General features: G+C 40.0%; 1 protein-coding gene across 1 annotated transcript; it reads right to left on the bottom strand.

Annotated features, from left to right (window-relative positions):
• Nucleotides 1–589: 589 nt before the first annotated feature.
• On the bottom strand, nucleotides 590–3,612 carry atp6v1g1 (ATPase H+ transporting V1 subunit G1). The gene is made up of 3 exons (XM_077206420.1): nucleotides 3,402–3,612; nucleotides 2,536–2,636; nucleotides 590–1,400 (listed from the first exon to the last, which is right to left on the bottom strand). The coding sequence occupies exons 1-3, from the start codon at nucleotides 3,481–3,483 to the stop codon at nucleotides 1,227–1,229; spliced, it is 357 nt and encodes a 118-aa protein (XP_077062535.1). The 5' UTR covers nucleotides 3,484–3,612; the 3' UTR covers nucleotides 590–1,226.
• Between the last annotated feature and the right edge of the window lie 12,752 nt (nucleotides 3,613–16,364).

Here is a 16,364-nt window from a genome sequence, read left to right as displayed (position 1 = left end):
TTTAACACCACTGAAAAAAAATTAAGCTAAAAAAAGAAGAAATGTAGCGATTTATTAATTTGTGTAGATTATAAAATATATAGATTTGGAAAAAGAATTTAGCTTTTTATTAAAACTCTTCGGGAAAAGTGTGCCGCATCGTGTTGTGAAGCCATCTAAAGTATTACGTTTATGAACACGTTATTTTCTTATAAATGAAGACTTCACATGCAAAGTCCCCTAAGTCCGTCTGACATTTTGCTTTTGAGCATTTTTATGTTTTATCAGACATTTTTTGAAAATAAGCCATTTCAATAAATAGTAACCTCTTCATTGCCATCAAAGTGAAATTACTGAAGTCTCGTTATAAAATGTCCGTTTTTGATTCTGAAGTCTTCAAATAATACATTGGTTCTCGAGAATAAATAAATTGTGATGAATGAGCTGCATCTGGAAGTCAAAAGCGTTTAACCATCACCCTTGCCATATGAATTTATTAAAAACTTAAGTTACATCCAGAGCAGATCATAGTTAAGCAATATTCACTAACTGTGATCTATCCACGTTGTTCTAGAAAAACAAGTGGAAAAAATTCACATGGAAAACATAGTGTGGATCCATTTGTACACAGAGACATTTATTACAATTTCACATCAGGTTCAAATAGAGGAATCCCACCAACATATACAGAAGAGCGCAGGTTTTGTAGAGCTAATTTAATCACTATTACTACATTAAGATAATGGTATGAGACAATGAAGTTTGTCACAAAAGAGCCATTGAAAAAAATTAAACTGTATAGATCAATTAGATAAAACAATAACATCTGACTACTTATAAATTAAGAACATAGCATCAAGATACAGACACTCATACAAACATTTACAGGTATCATTCACGAAGAAAGAAGCTCACTCTGATAAACCAGACAATACTACAGTAAACCAAGAGAGCAGAGACAAAGACTTGCATTGGATTATATCAAAGATATATATGCAAGCAAATGAAAAACACTGCAGGAATGTGTATGTAAAGTACAAGACCCTTGATTGGTATATATATTAATGAATGTCCTTTTAAATCGCAGGAAATGTGTTGCAAAACAGATAAGTGTTTTATTAAGCAGTGTAGTCCAGCAATTGTTAATATTATGATTTTAACATGTGATATGTCCAGTAGCAGTCTTTGTCTCAGTGCTGTGTGGGCCTTTAGAGATTGTAACGGATGTTGTGGTTGGACAGAGCGGTTTATCCAGCGACGCGGTAATTGGCGTGGATCTCTGGCTTAATGTCGCACACCATCTTCAGCAGGTTGCCCACCACAGCCTCCTTGTTCTGCTGAAAACTGCCCTGGATGTGTTTCATCTTATCAATGGTCTCCTTATCCACCTCTACAGCAGAGTTTCCATGGGACCCTAGTGCCTGCAGGACCATGCAATTGGACATTAACTTTATGCAACAGCTGTATTCAAAACTGATACCAATGCACAAGTATGTTTCTTTCAATTACAGTATGGTGTTATTTGGATCTGTTAGGGTTTCCCCAAGAAGACGTGTGTCCCCTAGGGGTCCATGATGGAACTGCAGAGGATATGCACGATTTTTTAACTGTTTGATATCACTATTTATTGAACAATGTTTACCATATTGTAAAAGCAATAACATAAAGGGTGCATCACACTGATTTTACCCGGTGTAAGGTGGCCAAGTAAAGCACTGAGTAGCTCATTGCTTTATTTTACTTATTTAGGCCTTTAGAAACTGAAAATTAACATTTTAAAATAGAAGCTCTATTTAAAATTGTATTAAGACGACTTTCATATTTTCTCCTATCAACCTAATAAAGCACAACAGTGACTGCGCACTTTTTTTCCTATACATTTTTCCAAAATGAGAAAAAAGTATTTGAAAATCTTACAAAAAGACAAAGGTACAGGATTGTGTAGTTATTGTTTTTAGTGAGGGAAAAAACTACAATCCCATGCCAGATTGCAAATGACATATTAGAATTAAAAATTACATTAATTTAAACATGTTGATTGTGTATATAGAAACAATATTTTATGGTTATTGCAAAATATCTAATTATATATATATATATATATACACACACATATACATACATATATACGCATGTATGTGTGTGTGTGTGTGTGTGTGTGTGTGTGTGTGTGTGTGTGAGTGTGTGTGTGTGTGTGTGTGTGTGTGTGTGTGTGTGTGTGTGTGTGTGTGTGTCATTCGCAGTGCTTCATTGGAGTAGACAGATGCTAAAGTGCTTGTTTTTTAATCTTTGGTGGAGGGTCCTTTATGGGGAAAACAAATGGGATTTTACTCCTGGAATCTGACAATTGAACTGTATGGATGTTAATAAAAATGGTGGAAGTTTTGAAATTATAACAGCAAGACATTATAACTGCCAATAACCAGACACTTGAAGCATTCCTCAAAGCACAGTACTGAAATATCTTTTGACAAGATTTTACCCAAGTAAATACAGAAATACTGATATGAATAGAGATGTATCCTTGAATATTTTTTTTATATATATAATTCTCACCGCAGCCTCCTTTGTCTTAAACTCTTTCTCCCTTTGTAGACGGTACTGCTCAATCTCAGCCTGCGCCTCCTCTTTGGCCTGCTTCAGACGCCGATTCTTCCCTATTGAAAAAAAAAACATGCACAATGCTCATAATAATACATTAATATCAGTGCCATAACCACATAAACAGAGAGGGGAAAATGAAAATAGTCAAATATTGCTCTAACAGGGAAATTCCTCTCTTGTATGTACATGGGAAATGAGAGCCACCAGCAGAAAATCTATATAAAAACAGGAACTGAGTGAACGTCCAGTGAGTCAATGTCATTCTCCAGTAAAGGAGATATTTAGTACACTTACAGTCATTATTTCCTTCACTATAAAGAACAATCCTAAAACCTGATATCTCCAACAAGAATAGCAACAAATATGCGCACATTTCCTCAGAGTTATGAGCTAAAATCTGATCTCAAAGGCTAACGTTAAAGTGTGGTGATGCAGTATTTACTTTGCGTTTTAAACCTTTACAAACATCCTCAGTGTAAATGAAATGAGCCATAATAAATAATTACGTTAAATGTCAACAATTGATGTAATATCCATTAACGTTATACGTGCTTTTCTAACGAGCAGTCTGTCACACGACAGGGAATGAGCAGTTGAAAAAAAAAACGGTAAACATTTCCATTTGGTCGACAATGGACATTATATGATATGATAATAAGATATATGTCATTTTATTTCAATCCAGTTAATCCATTCATTTAAGTTACCCCAATGCTATTTCTATACATAGACTAATGATTTGCTGGGCAAGTTAACGTAGCATGCTAGCTAAGCGCCTGTCTGTAACGTTAGCGTTGACAAGCAAAACGACAACTTACTTTTACGGGCTTCAGCGACCTTTTCTGCGGCTCGTTTCTCAGCCTGCAGCAGCTGCTGGATGCCTTGGGACTGGCTCGCCATACTTCAGTAAGGGGAATATTTGAAACTGCGGATGGAGGTGTTTGGATGTCCGTATCTCCCGCAGTGGAAGGTCGACTGAACGTCAGCTGACTAGCGTCACACTGGACCGCTGATGAAAATCACGTGACTGCACGAGACTAGTAGCGTGTCATAATTTCACGATACCGTTAGGGGGCACAGGATGTTCACAGGATGTTGATAAAACATTGCATGAAATGAAAACATATTTTATTTTCGCTATAATGATTTGAGTTTACATACTTGGCTGATGAAATAACGGTTGTAGTCCTTATATAGTAATTTGTTATTAACTTAAAATGTTTAATGTTGTTTAAATGTCTATGTGGTGTTATTAATATGCTTTAAGACAAACCATGTGCAAATTCATAAGTCAACACCATTGCTGAGTATTTTCTCCTTAAAACTTCAGTGAACTAAGACAGTCTCAAAAACGCGCTTTGAAATCGCTGTTGTTTCTTACGTCACAAACTACCTTCTAACCAATAATGTAACAGGGGGGTGAGCTTTAGCATGCCATTAACTATTCTCTGAAGGAGTCTCAAGAGAAGCCAGGTTATCCCGGTATATTTTTCTGTTGATATGAAAAATTGGGTACATTTAGCAATATGACGGTGAATTGTGTATGTGATGTTACGATAACTATATGCATTTCTCCACGGACTCAGTTGTTCTGACTCAGTTGTTCAAAGCATTTGTAAGGATCTTGATTTTTAGAAGGCAGCTGTCTGACTCTGAGATGGCAAACAAGAACATGGTTTGTACATTATTAGCTGTATGATAACGTCAAACAAAAGGCTAATCATATTAATTACAGATTGTCAGACGTTGTAAAGAGTGATACCATTGTGCAGCAAGTACCTACCTATATCAGGACAATGTGCAGTTACATTAAAAAGATGGCTGCACCAGAAGTTTGGCAGAAGAAAGAAATTTATACTGGTTTGAAAGAAGTTGAGGGTGAGTAAATGATGACAGAATTTCTTATATTCATAAATTAAGATGACTTAGATTTAAGTGCAGCCTTTAATACTCTAGATCACGCAATTTTAATAGAACGCCTCAGAGATTATGTAGGGATCAATGACGTAGCCCTTAAGTGGCTTTCCTCTTATTTGCATGACAGGACATGCTCTGTTAAAATTGGAAATTATGTCTTTGCATCTGCGACTATTTCTTGGGGGGTTCCTCAGGGATCAATCCTTGGTCCGACTCTGTTCTCATTCTCATACATGTTATCCCTGGGGTCCATTTTTAAGCAGCATAATATTATCACTTGTATGCTGATGATTTACAACTGTACTTTCCTTCGGAGTGTGATGGCTGTATCTTTTACTAATTTTTATAAGTGCTTGACTGAGGTAAAGGGATGGCTAGCAAATAATTTTTTACAATTAAATGAGGATAATACTGAGTTTATTATTTTTGGGAACAAAGAGCTTGGGAATGGTTTTGCTGGAAATTATGGACTATTGTCCAACAATATGCATAGTTTATGTGAAGAACCTTGGAGTATTTTTCTATTCTGAAATATGCTTTGATCGTCAAGTTAACAGCGTTGTGAAATCATCTTTTTTTCAGTTAAGAAAATGGTCTAAACTGAAACCCATACTTACAATGGCTTGGAGATTGTTTTGCATGCCTTTGTTTCAACCCGGTTAGACTAGTATTAATACTCTTTATCTAGGCATAAGTGAATAACTGGTTACTCGCCTTCTGTGTGTCCAAAATGCTGCAGCGAGATTCTTAACAAATACCAGAAAACGGGATCACATAACACCTGCATTGATATCCCTTCACTGGCTACCTGTTAAATACATAATACAAGGTGTTAATGTTTGTTTTTAAAGCATTGCATGATTGAGCTCCTGAGTTTATAAAGGACGTGAGAGAACGGCGTGAGGCCGGTGGCGTGAGTGATAATGAATGTCACCTGTGAGGCGCACCGGTCTCGCATCAAGGAGGAGCGACGACTGTGAAGATCGAGAGAGGAACAGGCCTGAGTTTATGTTGTGTTTTATTTCTGTTCTGTGTCGTCCGTGAGCAGTCGTCCGCGAGGGGCTGCTGGCGGTTACTTTTGTTTTTGTATTTCTTGTATTTGATAATTAAAATTGTTTGAATGTTCGCCGGTTCCCGCCGCCTTCTTCCCACAACTTTGAACCTTATCACACTGCCCTTTTGTTGTTAAAGTTTTGTTTTTTAAGAAATTAATAAGTTAATAATATATAGGTATACAGATATTTGAACATGTAAGCTCACATGTAGTCATTTTTAAATTGTATCTATTGATTCTAAAGCGTATTTATAATACTGTTACGAGTTGGTTTTAATAAGTGCACAAAGAAGAAGAATCCAAGGGAACACTTTTTTAATAATAAAAAATTGCAGGTGAACAGGAAAGCACAACCACACACTAATATAAATGAGGATGAACAGAGAAAAAGGGAGAACTCAGGGTTATTATGCACAGAGAAAACAAAAGGAACTAATGAGATGATTAATAGGTGATAGGTGAACTGAATGACTAATTAACCAGACTGAGGAAAACTAGGTCACAGGGCAGAACCAAAAACAAAATGAAACACAGGAGACGGACCATACATGTAACAGTTTGCCCCCTGGCTTGTCCTTGTGCAGTAAGCAGTCCAACTGAAGAAGGAGGGCGGAGGCTCTGGAGGAGGGCAAAGAGCAAAGGAAAAAGAAAAAGAGTCCAGGGCAAAAATTAGTGGATGGTGGGAGGAGCCAGTGAGGAGCCAGGAGCAGGTGGAGCCAGATGTTGCTCCAGAGACCAGCCAGGACGAGGCCCCAGGGCGGAGTAGAAGGCGGGAGGAGCCATGGGGGCGACTTGTTGGAAGGCACCCTGGGGACGACTGACGGAGATGGAGCTGCCGAAGATGGAGACACAAGGAATACTGAAGGTGGAGATGACAGGCCGATGAGCCCACGCGAAACCGATGGTACTGGAAATCGAGGTGGAGCGCGGTGACGAGCGTCGGAGAAGTAATCAGGGAACCAGAGGACAGAGGCGAAGCTGGTGTGGCTGAGTTTGAAGGCGGAGCTGGGGAGAAGGCAGAGCCAGACAGAGGTGAAGGTGCAGGCAGGTCGACGCCTGACCAAGGCAGAGCTGGAAAAACAAGGGAGTCTGGTGGAGCCGTATGCTTGTCGATCAGGCTCATTGATCGCGACAGGCCAGTCTACCTGGTCTGCGGTGGGCTCTAAAACCATCTCTGTCGGGTTGTTTGCTGGTGGTGAATGGGTGGTCTCTGGTGGTGCTGGAGTCGGAGTGGGCCAGGGAAGTTCTTGACGGGCCAGACGGTGAACGGGGAATTGTGGCACACCAGCACTCACTCAACAAACTCAGCAAAAAAATCCAGAGGACCCACATCGGGCAGGTGAGCTTTTGTTGCGCACAGGGATAATGCATGAAGCTCGCCAGATCGAGGAATCCACTTGTGGCTTTTCTGCTCTTTCTCCAGGCATAGCAGTACTTTAGCAAGTGAAGTTTTCGGCCATGTTTTTGGCCAGGAGTGGGCTTCACAATGAAGGGCGACCGGTTAGAGAAAAGAACAGCAGACAGTGAGCGTTCTCTGTTTACGCAAACAGATCGACTTCTGCTGGCCCGAAAATGTTCCAAACCATTTTCACTGTCAGAGGGTGTAGTCTCCATTCTCCTAGGACTACTCCTCCTCAAGACACCATGTCCGAGCCCACATTTCAAACAGCCAGGGACGTGGACAGCTTGGAATAGACAGGATATGTTGATCTGCCCACATCAGAAGACTTGTTACAAGCTTCAGCAGGGGATGAAAGTTGATACCTCCTTGATAATTTATGCATGCCACCATAGTCTGATGAAACAAAATAAAAACACTTGTAAGGAACTCAGCTTTTTGGAAATATTAATAATCAATAATATCTTGTTATTATTAATTATAAATATTTGGGTCAGTTAATTGGATTAACTTGATGTGGCTGAATTAATATTACAATCAATTAATCAGTTCTTCCAACGAACTCTTTTGATTATTAATTTATTCTAATAAAGGGTATCTTCCATGGCCACCGAAGAATAATTATTTCTTCGCCTGTACAGTACTTTGAGCCAGTAGCAAAAACCGTGATCGTAAAGTGACTTGTATTGCAAACAAAACAGAACCAAATACATATTATGTACAAGTTTTATTAACTAAATATAGATATTTATATGAATATAAATAAACTAAACAACATACACACATGAATACATAAATAGGTTAGTGATAGGATGAAATTGGAAACCGGAAGAGGGTCTATGAGAAGAACCATCAGAATTTCATTTTCACATTTCATTGAATTGAATACTTGCATTTGTAATGGGAACAATTCTTGAAGTTGTTGAAAATTGGAGTCGTTGATGGTTCCGGCAGTGTCAAGTGGAAGTTGGTTGACCGTTCTCTTTCTCCAGGAACGCATGACTGGTTTGGTGAAGGCCTGGGACTCTGTTGAGGCCACGCCGAGCACCCAGGAGAAGTGAGGAAGTCGGAAGGATGGGTGATTGGAGTCGTTGTTGGTTGGAGTCTTTGTTGGTTGGAGTCTTTGTTCCAAAACTCCTGAGATTGTCCTTGGTTCTTTGTGAGAGAGTCTTCTCTCTTTTCCATGAGGCCGGATCTGGTTGGAATCGAGGCCTGCGGGGCCCTGGGGCCCCCGTGGAGGGGGAGGGGGCTCCCCAGTCTCACCAGAACAGTGTTGCGGCTGGATGAAAAAACTAAGAGAGAGCGGTCACTGTTGCCTGCCTCTGATATACCCTGAGAAAAGAACCAACCCCTAAGGTTTGAATGGACCTATGAGTAAGGTGACATGTCCGAGAGGGGAAGCGGCTCTTAGTTGATTTATGGTCTTTGTCCCCAGCATGCTTAGACTGTTCATTCAAGCTCAAATAGACATAACAAATTCACATTGCATTCTAAGAGAAGGTGATGTACATCAAAGTGTGTGTCATTAAATGAGGATTAATTTGCTAGGAAGCATGATACAGGTGAGGTTATATTGACCGTTGGGTGGTTGTTCAACCACATACACCCCAATCAAACATACCATGTTGTTATACCTAATAGTACACGAGACAGTAAATCATCACAGTTTCTGTGAGGCATGTTCCTTCATAGATCAGAGTAACACCGCAAAGTTTATTTAATTAAAGATGGTCTCTCTCTCTTAAGCATGTGGCGCATGTGGCCACATTCCTTTGAGGTCGTAAAGTCTGTTATCAGTCTTAAAGTGTTCTGTAACCGGACACCCGGCTGACAAAGTAACTTCATTTGTGAGGTTAGTTTTGGGGGAGAGTTTCATAGACCTTTATATTCATTAAATATAGTGAATATGAATAATTAGTGTGTGTCTGATTGGTCCAGACCCTACACACTCAAGAGCTAGTTGAACTGCTCTCATTTCTAGACAGTTTATGTGCATTACCTTCTCTGTGTGCGTTATGAGATTTTTTGCGTCTTCACACCTGTCACATTGTTACGCCTTGTTCTTATAGTTGTACTTTACCAGGGGGCCATCGAATCTATTTGCAGCTTACCAGGATGCGCTGCGGACCAGTGTGCCAAGCATGAAACAGGACACAGTCTTTCAGCCAGTCTGTTAATTGTCACAGCTGCAGCTATCACCCATAGTATTCCTTGAAGCGTTTCTTTTTGCGCATGTTTACACAGTGGCGCATGCAAGGTGCTTGATGATCACACCTTTGTTTTAAAAGCATTGCATGATCGAGCCCCTGTATATATAAGGTATATATAAGTAACACAATTACTAAAACTTTAACAAAAATTAAAACGAAAAATGCCATGTGTTACTTGTTTCTTGTCTGGATTTTTAGGCTAGATTTAGTTTCCTGTTTCTGATTTGTGGTCCTTTCTAGTACTTTTAGTTCCCCTTCAATACTCCCAAAGACACTCCGCTGTGTCTTATTAGCTCTGTAAGCCCCAGTGTTTGCTAAGTTAGTTTGTTCTCTGTATTCTTGTACACTCACCTAAAGGATTATTAGGAACACCTGTTCAATTTCTCATTAATGCAATTATCTAATCAACCAATCACATGGCAGTTGCTTCAATGCATTTAGGGGTGTGGTCCTGGTCAAGGCAATCTCCTGAACTCCAAACTGAATGTCAGAATGGGAAAGAAAGGTGATTTAAGCAATTTTGTGAATTTTGACATTTTCGTGGCATGGTTGTTGGTGCCAGACGGGCCGGTCTGAGTATTTCACAATCTGCTCAGTTACTGGGATTTTCACGGACAACCATTTCTAGGGTTTACAAAGAATGGTGTAAAAAGGGAAAAACATCCAGTATGCGGCAGTCCTGTGGGCGAAAATGCCTTGTTGATGCCTGGTAGAGGTCAGAGGAGAATGGCCGACTGATTCAAGCTGTTAGAAGAGCAACTTTGACTGAAATGACCACTCGTTACAACCGAGGTATTCAGCAAAGCATTTGTAAAGCCACAACACGCACAACCTTGAGGCGGATGGGCTACAACAGCAGAAAACCCCACCGGGTACCACTCATCTCCACTACAAATAGGAAAAAGAGGCTACAATTTGCAAAAGCACCAATATTGGACAGTTGAAGACTGGAAAAATGTTGCCTGGTCTGATGAGTCTTGATTTCTGTTGAGACATTCAGATGGTAGAGTCGGAATTTGGCGTAAACAGAATGAGAACATGGATCCATCATGCCTTGTTACCACTGTGCAGGCTGGTGGTGGTGGAGTAATGGTTTGGGGGATTTTTTCTTGGCACACATTAGGCCCCTTAGTGCCAATTGGGCATTGTTTAAATGCCACGCCCTACCTGAGCATTTTTTCTGACCATGTCCATCCCTTTATGGCCACCATGTACCCATCCTCTGATGGCTACTTCCAGCAGGATAATGCACCATGTCACACAGCTCGAATCATTTCAAATTGGTTTCTTGAACATGACAATGAGTTCACTGTACTAAAATGGCCCCCACAGTCACCAGATCTCAACCCAATAGAGCATCTTTGGGATGTGGTGGAACGGGAGCTTCGTGCCCTGGATGTGCATTCCACAAATCTCCATCAACTGCAAGATGCTATCCTATCAATATGGGCCAACATTTCTAAAGAATGCTTTCAGCATCTTGTTGAATCAATGCCACGTAGAATTAAGGCAGTTCTGAAGGCGAAAGGGGGTCAAACACAGTATTAGTGTGGTGTTCCCAATAATCCTTTAGGTGGGTGTATATCTGACCTTCATGTTCCCTGGGGCTCGTTCCATGATTGTTGTTGAACAAACTCAGGGTTATGGGATTAGTTTTGAATTGACAAAACCAAACCAATCCAATCAGGTTTGTTGGTACCATAACACTGGGTGCTTCTCAATTCTTATTTATGCATCCTCATTTTCTTTCCTCGCTTCCTTTTCTCGTGTCTCAGCTCCAACCCCTGTAGGATGCGAGGGAAGGCTGCAAGGAAAGAAATTGAGGTTGGAGGAATCGAAGGAAAGCTTATTTGTATAGTGGAAAATTCTTGATTTGATTACTCGAGCGTCACTTCACTGTGTTATCAGCTGCGCTCAAAGGATCTGTCTGTGGCGAGCAGGATGAGGCCGAGGGACGTGAGAGAACGGCGCGAGGAGAACGGTAGCACGGTTGTGGCTGTTCAACGCATTCGGTGAATAAACAAGAACCAATCAATCGTGGAGGTAGTTCAGAACACAATCAATAAAAGAGGGGAGAGAATCAAAGAGCGTTCATGCATCTTGTGAATGTGCATGATATGCCTTTGAACGCAAATCTCAGGAAGCGTCTGTGTCAAGGGGCTATCTGAATATGTAAATATGCATCTTTCAAAACAGTACCCAGGGCGAAAGTGCCAACGGATCTGTTTTAGTGTGATCATTTTGAATGAACTTTTTGATAAAGCACAGTTTAGCCGTCTTAGGTCTAGAATGGGCAGAACATTTAGAAGCACGGATCCAAGAGAGGCACTACCTTAATCTTGCATTCGTGAGAAGTGTGAAATTCTGCTCACGGGGCACTTTGAGCTGATACAACAGGCATAACGCTGACAGAACAGGGAGGTCTGCGAATAATCTGTAGCACATATTCGCTTATCACTGTCTTTTCAATGCAGTCTAAGATGCCCGGCAGAGCCTGCCATTAACTGGCAGCGTCTGGACAGAAGCTGAAGCAACTTTTGCTCGGTACAGAGCAGTCTGCTGCTTGAAACGAGGTCCTGCTTTATTGCATTTCTTAATTGAAAAGGCATTGTCATGGCTAAGACAATCGGCTCTGATGCCCAACATGCAGGGAAACGTGAGATAGTCTGAACAAATGCATGGATTTTACAGCTGGCTTTAACAAATCCAGCAGTACACTCCCTTATGGAAGCTGCGATACAGCTGTGGTTTCTCATGAAAAGGCTATGAACGGCAGTATGATGAGTCAGTTCACTAGTGTAAAAGCGTAAGCTTCTGTTGTTGTACGTCACGCGCGTCACACGCATCACACACATGACCAGCGTCGGCCAATAGTGAGCCTACGTGTGACGTAGCTATACGCAATCATACTAAGTTAACTGACTAGAGGCCAACAGAGAAGGAAATGAATAGTTGAAATAAAGTCGTTATTTTTGTTTGTTTTTGCGCACAAAAAGTATTCTCGTCACTTGATAAACTTAAGATTGAGCCACAGTAGTCACTTGGACTATTTTAACAATGTCTTAAATGACTTTTCGGGGCTGGCAGATTTCAATCCCTGAAGAAGCCTATGGAGGAGTATGGAGGAGTGATCCAGCTCTCAGATTTCATCAAAAATATCTTAATTCGTGTTCCGAAGATGAACGAAGGTCTTACAGGGTTGGAACAACATGAGGGTGAGTAAATACTGACAGAATTTTCATTTTTTGGCGAACTATCCCTTTAATATCAGGGAGAAAATTATAACTATCCAACCGTCCACTACAGTATCACATCAGACAGTGCATTGTAGTCTCCCTGAGGAAAAATTTGATTCATTCATTGCTATAGGAGCGGAAGTTAAATCATCCAAATCGACAACATGTATGTTAGACCCAATACTGACTAAACTATTGAAAGAGATGCTTCCAGAGGTCATAGATCCTCTTCTTAATATCATTAATTAAAGGGACTATGAGTAGTTTTTTAGGCATTTTATTATCTAAAATCAATATTTTTATTCATAAATATGTCCTCAATGGTGTACAAATACCTCTGCTAATTATCTGACTTAGCCTCTTAAATAAGAATTTGAGCACGTAGTTGTACCAGTGTTTATATACATGTTACGGGCAGGTCCACGAGGCTTCCATGTCGTTCCGCCATCTTGAAAAACTAGAATAGCATAGAGGGTCAAAAAGTACTAGGCCAACGTGTTTCCACAACGCATTTTCGTTCAGAGCCAACATCACGTAACTGAAAGCAGCAGAAACGGAGGAGCAGAGCAGTGAGAGGCGCCTGTCACTGCCCCTGCAAGTTTAAAAGCCTGCATTGCACTGTTATTATTCATACTGTAACATTCGTTTGTTCGTTGTGTCAAGTTGCAGTTTGTTTGAAATAACAAACCTGTTCACCCGAAGGAAAACTCGACAAAGTGCTATTTGAAGACATCCTGTCATAGCTTTTTGGTACATAACAGCTACCGTAGATGCAACACGCATTTGAAAAAGCGAGGGGCTGGAGAGCACAATTCGTTTGAATGCAAAATACAATTTCACCGCTAGATGGGCGAAATTCCTACACAATGTCCCTTTAATCTTTGTCATTAGGATACATACCAAAAACTTTTAAGCTATGATTAAACTGTTTGTTATACTCAGCTCTATATTTCTTCACGCCCTGACGAAACTTACCAATCGACAAAATTAACGGAATTCATAGCTGATATAAAAAACTGGATGACTAGTCATTTCCTACTACTTAATTCTGAAAAAACAGAGATTCTAATTATTGGACAAAAAACTTCCTCACGTAATAACCTAGAATACTGTCTAACACTTGATGGCTGCTCTGTCAAGTCCTCATCGTCGGTTAGGGTGTGCTCTTTGATACCAATCTTTCATTTGAAAGTCTTGTGTCTAGTATCTGTAAAACTGCATTTTTTCATCTTATAATTATATCTAAATTACGTCATATGGTCTTAATGAAAAATGCAGAACAATTGATTCATGCGTTCATGACATCAAGGCTAGATTATTGTTATGCTTTACTGGGTGGTTGCCCTGCACGTTTTATACATGAACTACAGCTGGTCCAAAATGCAGCCGCTAGAGTTCTTACCAGAACCAGGTATGATTCTGTCAACACTGCATTGGCTCCCTATTAAACATTGCATACATTTTAAAATATTGCTGATTACTTACAAACCACTAAATGATTTAGCTCCCCAGTACTGTCACATGTCTGTCCTGTCTTGGGATGCACATGGGTGTTTTGTTATTTTGGGCCATGTGCTCTTGTCATTTCTGGTCCCTCCCCCTTGTTATCTGATTATTGGTTTATTTGTCTCACCTGTCCTCCTAGTTACCCTCCTTTGTTTGCCTCCCTATTTAGTCTACCTGTGTTTGCTGTCCTGTGCTCGTTCGTTGTTATTGTTACGTGTGTTAGTCGCGTGGAGTTCTGTGCCTGTCCTGTTCTGCCATGTCTGTGTTGGATTAAGTTCTGAGACCTTGGATTTCTTTTGTTGGTTTGTTTATTTTATGTTTTATCTTTATTTAACCTTTTCATTTCACTCCGCACTTGAATCCTCTTTTCCATTCTCCACTTCCCACCGTGACAAGTACTTGAGTGAGCTCTTAACGCATTATGGACCTTCACGTCTATAGCTAAAAATTACGGCCAGTTGATAATACCTAGAATATCAAAATCGACTACTGGTCATTATAGTCTACCTAACATTGTCTGGGAAGCAGACACACTCAGTCAGTTTAAATCTAGACTAAAAACACATCTCTTTGACCTAACATACACATAACACATTATAAACTTCTATAATTCAATGTTAGGCTGCATAGATTACACTGTAAAAAAAATCCCGTTGTTTTTACGGAATAAAACCGGCAGCTGTGGTTACCAGAACTTTACCGTCAAAAATACAGTGTCAATGTTATTGGTTTTACAGACTTAACGTAAAATTTACAGTAATAAACCGTATTTCATAATCTGATTTAATGTTAATTTACCAACCCATTGAAGTATTAATATCTGTTTTGTACCATTGTAATACACTGACAACCAACAATCACCACAGCAGTGATGAGAGTCACGTGATAAATCAAAGCTTATCACAAGCAATCTTCCACAAGAAAGTTAATACTATTATATAGAAGCTGCACAGTGTCCTTCGCACAAACATTAAACACCATCACGGTAACACACATGAAATTATAAAAATGCAATTAACATTAATTTAACAACATTAAATGTGACATAAAACCCTAATGTACATAACTGATTAGAAAAGAACTAAGAAAACTAAGAAGAAACATAGTTATTTCAATAAAAATACATAAAATGTGAAGTGTCACGCAGGGAATTGTGGGAATGTCAATTTACGGTTTTTCACTGTAAATTATACAATGAGTTGTTCTTTTTCACTTTCAAAAACTGTAAATTTAACGGTATTTTACAGTAAAATTACATTAAATGTACCGTTAGATCTATCACAGTTATTTACCGTATATAGTAAGGAAACTTTCTGTTAACCAATTAACAGTTTTGCACTGTAGCATTTTTACAGTCTTTTACCGTTAAAATCACGATCATTTTTTACAGTGTAGGTCAGCCGGAACCGGGAACACTCCCCATAAATCCTGATGTACTTGTTATATCATAAGAAGAATGCCGTATATCCTAATATTAGTCTCTCTGTTTATCCTGAAGTTTACCGCAGTCTGCCGAATACAGATCTGATGAAAGACCTGCACCTGGACACGACGACAATGCAGTCCTGAAGTGTCAACTAGTCTCTCCCCTGTGAAGGCCAAATAGTTGTTGTCAAAATAGTTCCGGTTCACGTGGCCACGCGGAAACGATAAATAATTCTGTATGATAAATTAAGGCAGGACAAGTAATTTGTTGAGGTAAATTTGTAAAGAAAGACTACACGCCTGCACACATATATATTCAAAAGCGCATACCTATAGACGCATATAATACCGTAATACGCATGTGCACGCCGTCATGGTTTTCGCAGGTTTGTGTTTTTAAAGCTTGCGCAGAAATACATTTTTTAACCTATTTCAAGGTTTGCGTTTTCGAACCACAGGCACTGTTGTTGTATGGATGAGCGGGCCGGTTGCGTTAAGGGTTTTTTGTTAGAACGGTGTTGTGTAAGCGGCCCCTAAGTTAATAACTAATGATCTTTGCAACGGAAGTGAATCAATCAAAACTAAATTTGGTTTGACAATAACTTTATTCCAGAGCTGCTGTAAATCCAAAACAATCTCTGTTACTTTAATAATTACCATCATTTTGTGGAGGGTGAGGCTGCTTTGTTTATGACAGCTCGCCGGTGTCGCCGCTAGGATCTGTGCAGAAGTGTCATCAGCTGTAGGGGCTGACTAAACATTGAGAGAGGCTTCTTGCATGCATTCTCTACATGGATTTCTCGGCGACGTCATCACTGCTTGCGCACGCAGTCAGGAGGCAAAAGACCCGTGGTCTTCGTACCGGAGTAAAGGGGTTCTGGTGGCAGATACATTTTGATAGACGTACCCTGCCATGCATTTGCAGTTAGCCGTAAGGATGTAACCAAGGCCCTTATGGACATACACCCAGTAGTAGGGAGGTTAAGGGACTTTTGACTTCAAGTCATGATGCAAAGGTCCCCTTTGGTATGGAA

The sequence above is a fragment of the Siphateles boraxobius genome, unplaced genomic scaffold (assembly GCF_051911475.1).
Source record: "Siphateles boraxobius isolate OS27281-9 unplaced genomic scaffold, OSU_SipBor_1 56, whole genome shotgun sequence".
Lineage (NCBI taxonomy): Eukaryota > Metazoa > Chordata > Actinopteri > Cypriniformes > Leuciscidae > Siphateles > Siphateles boraxobius.
Note: the sequence above shows the minus strand (reverse complement) of the source record. Positions and strands in the feature narration are given on the sequence as shown.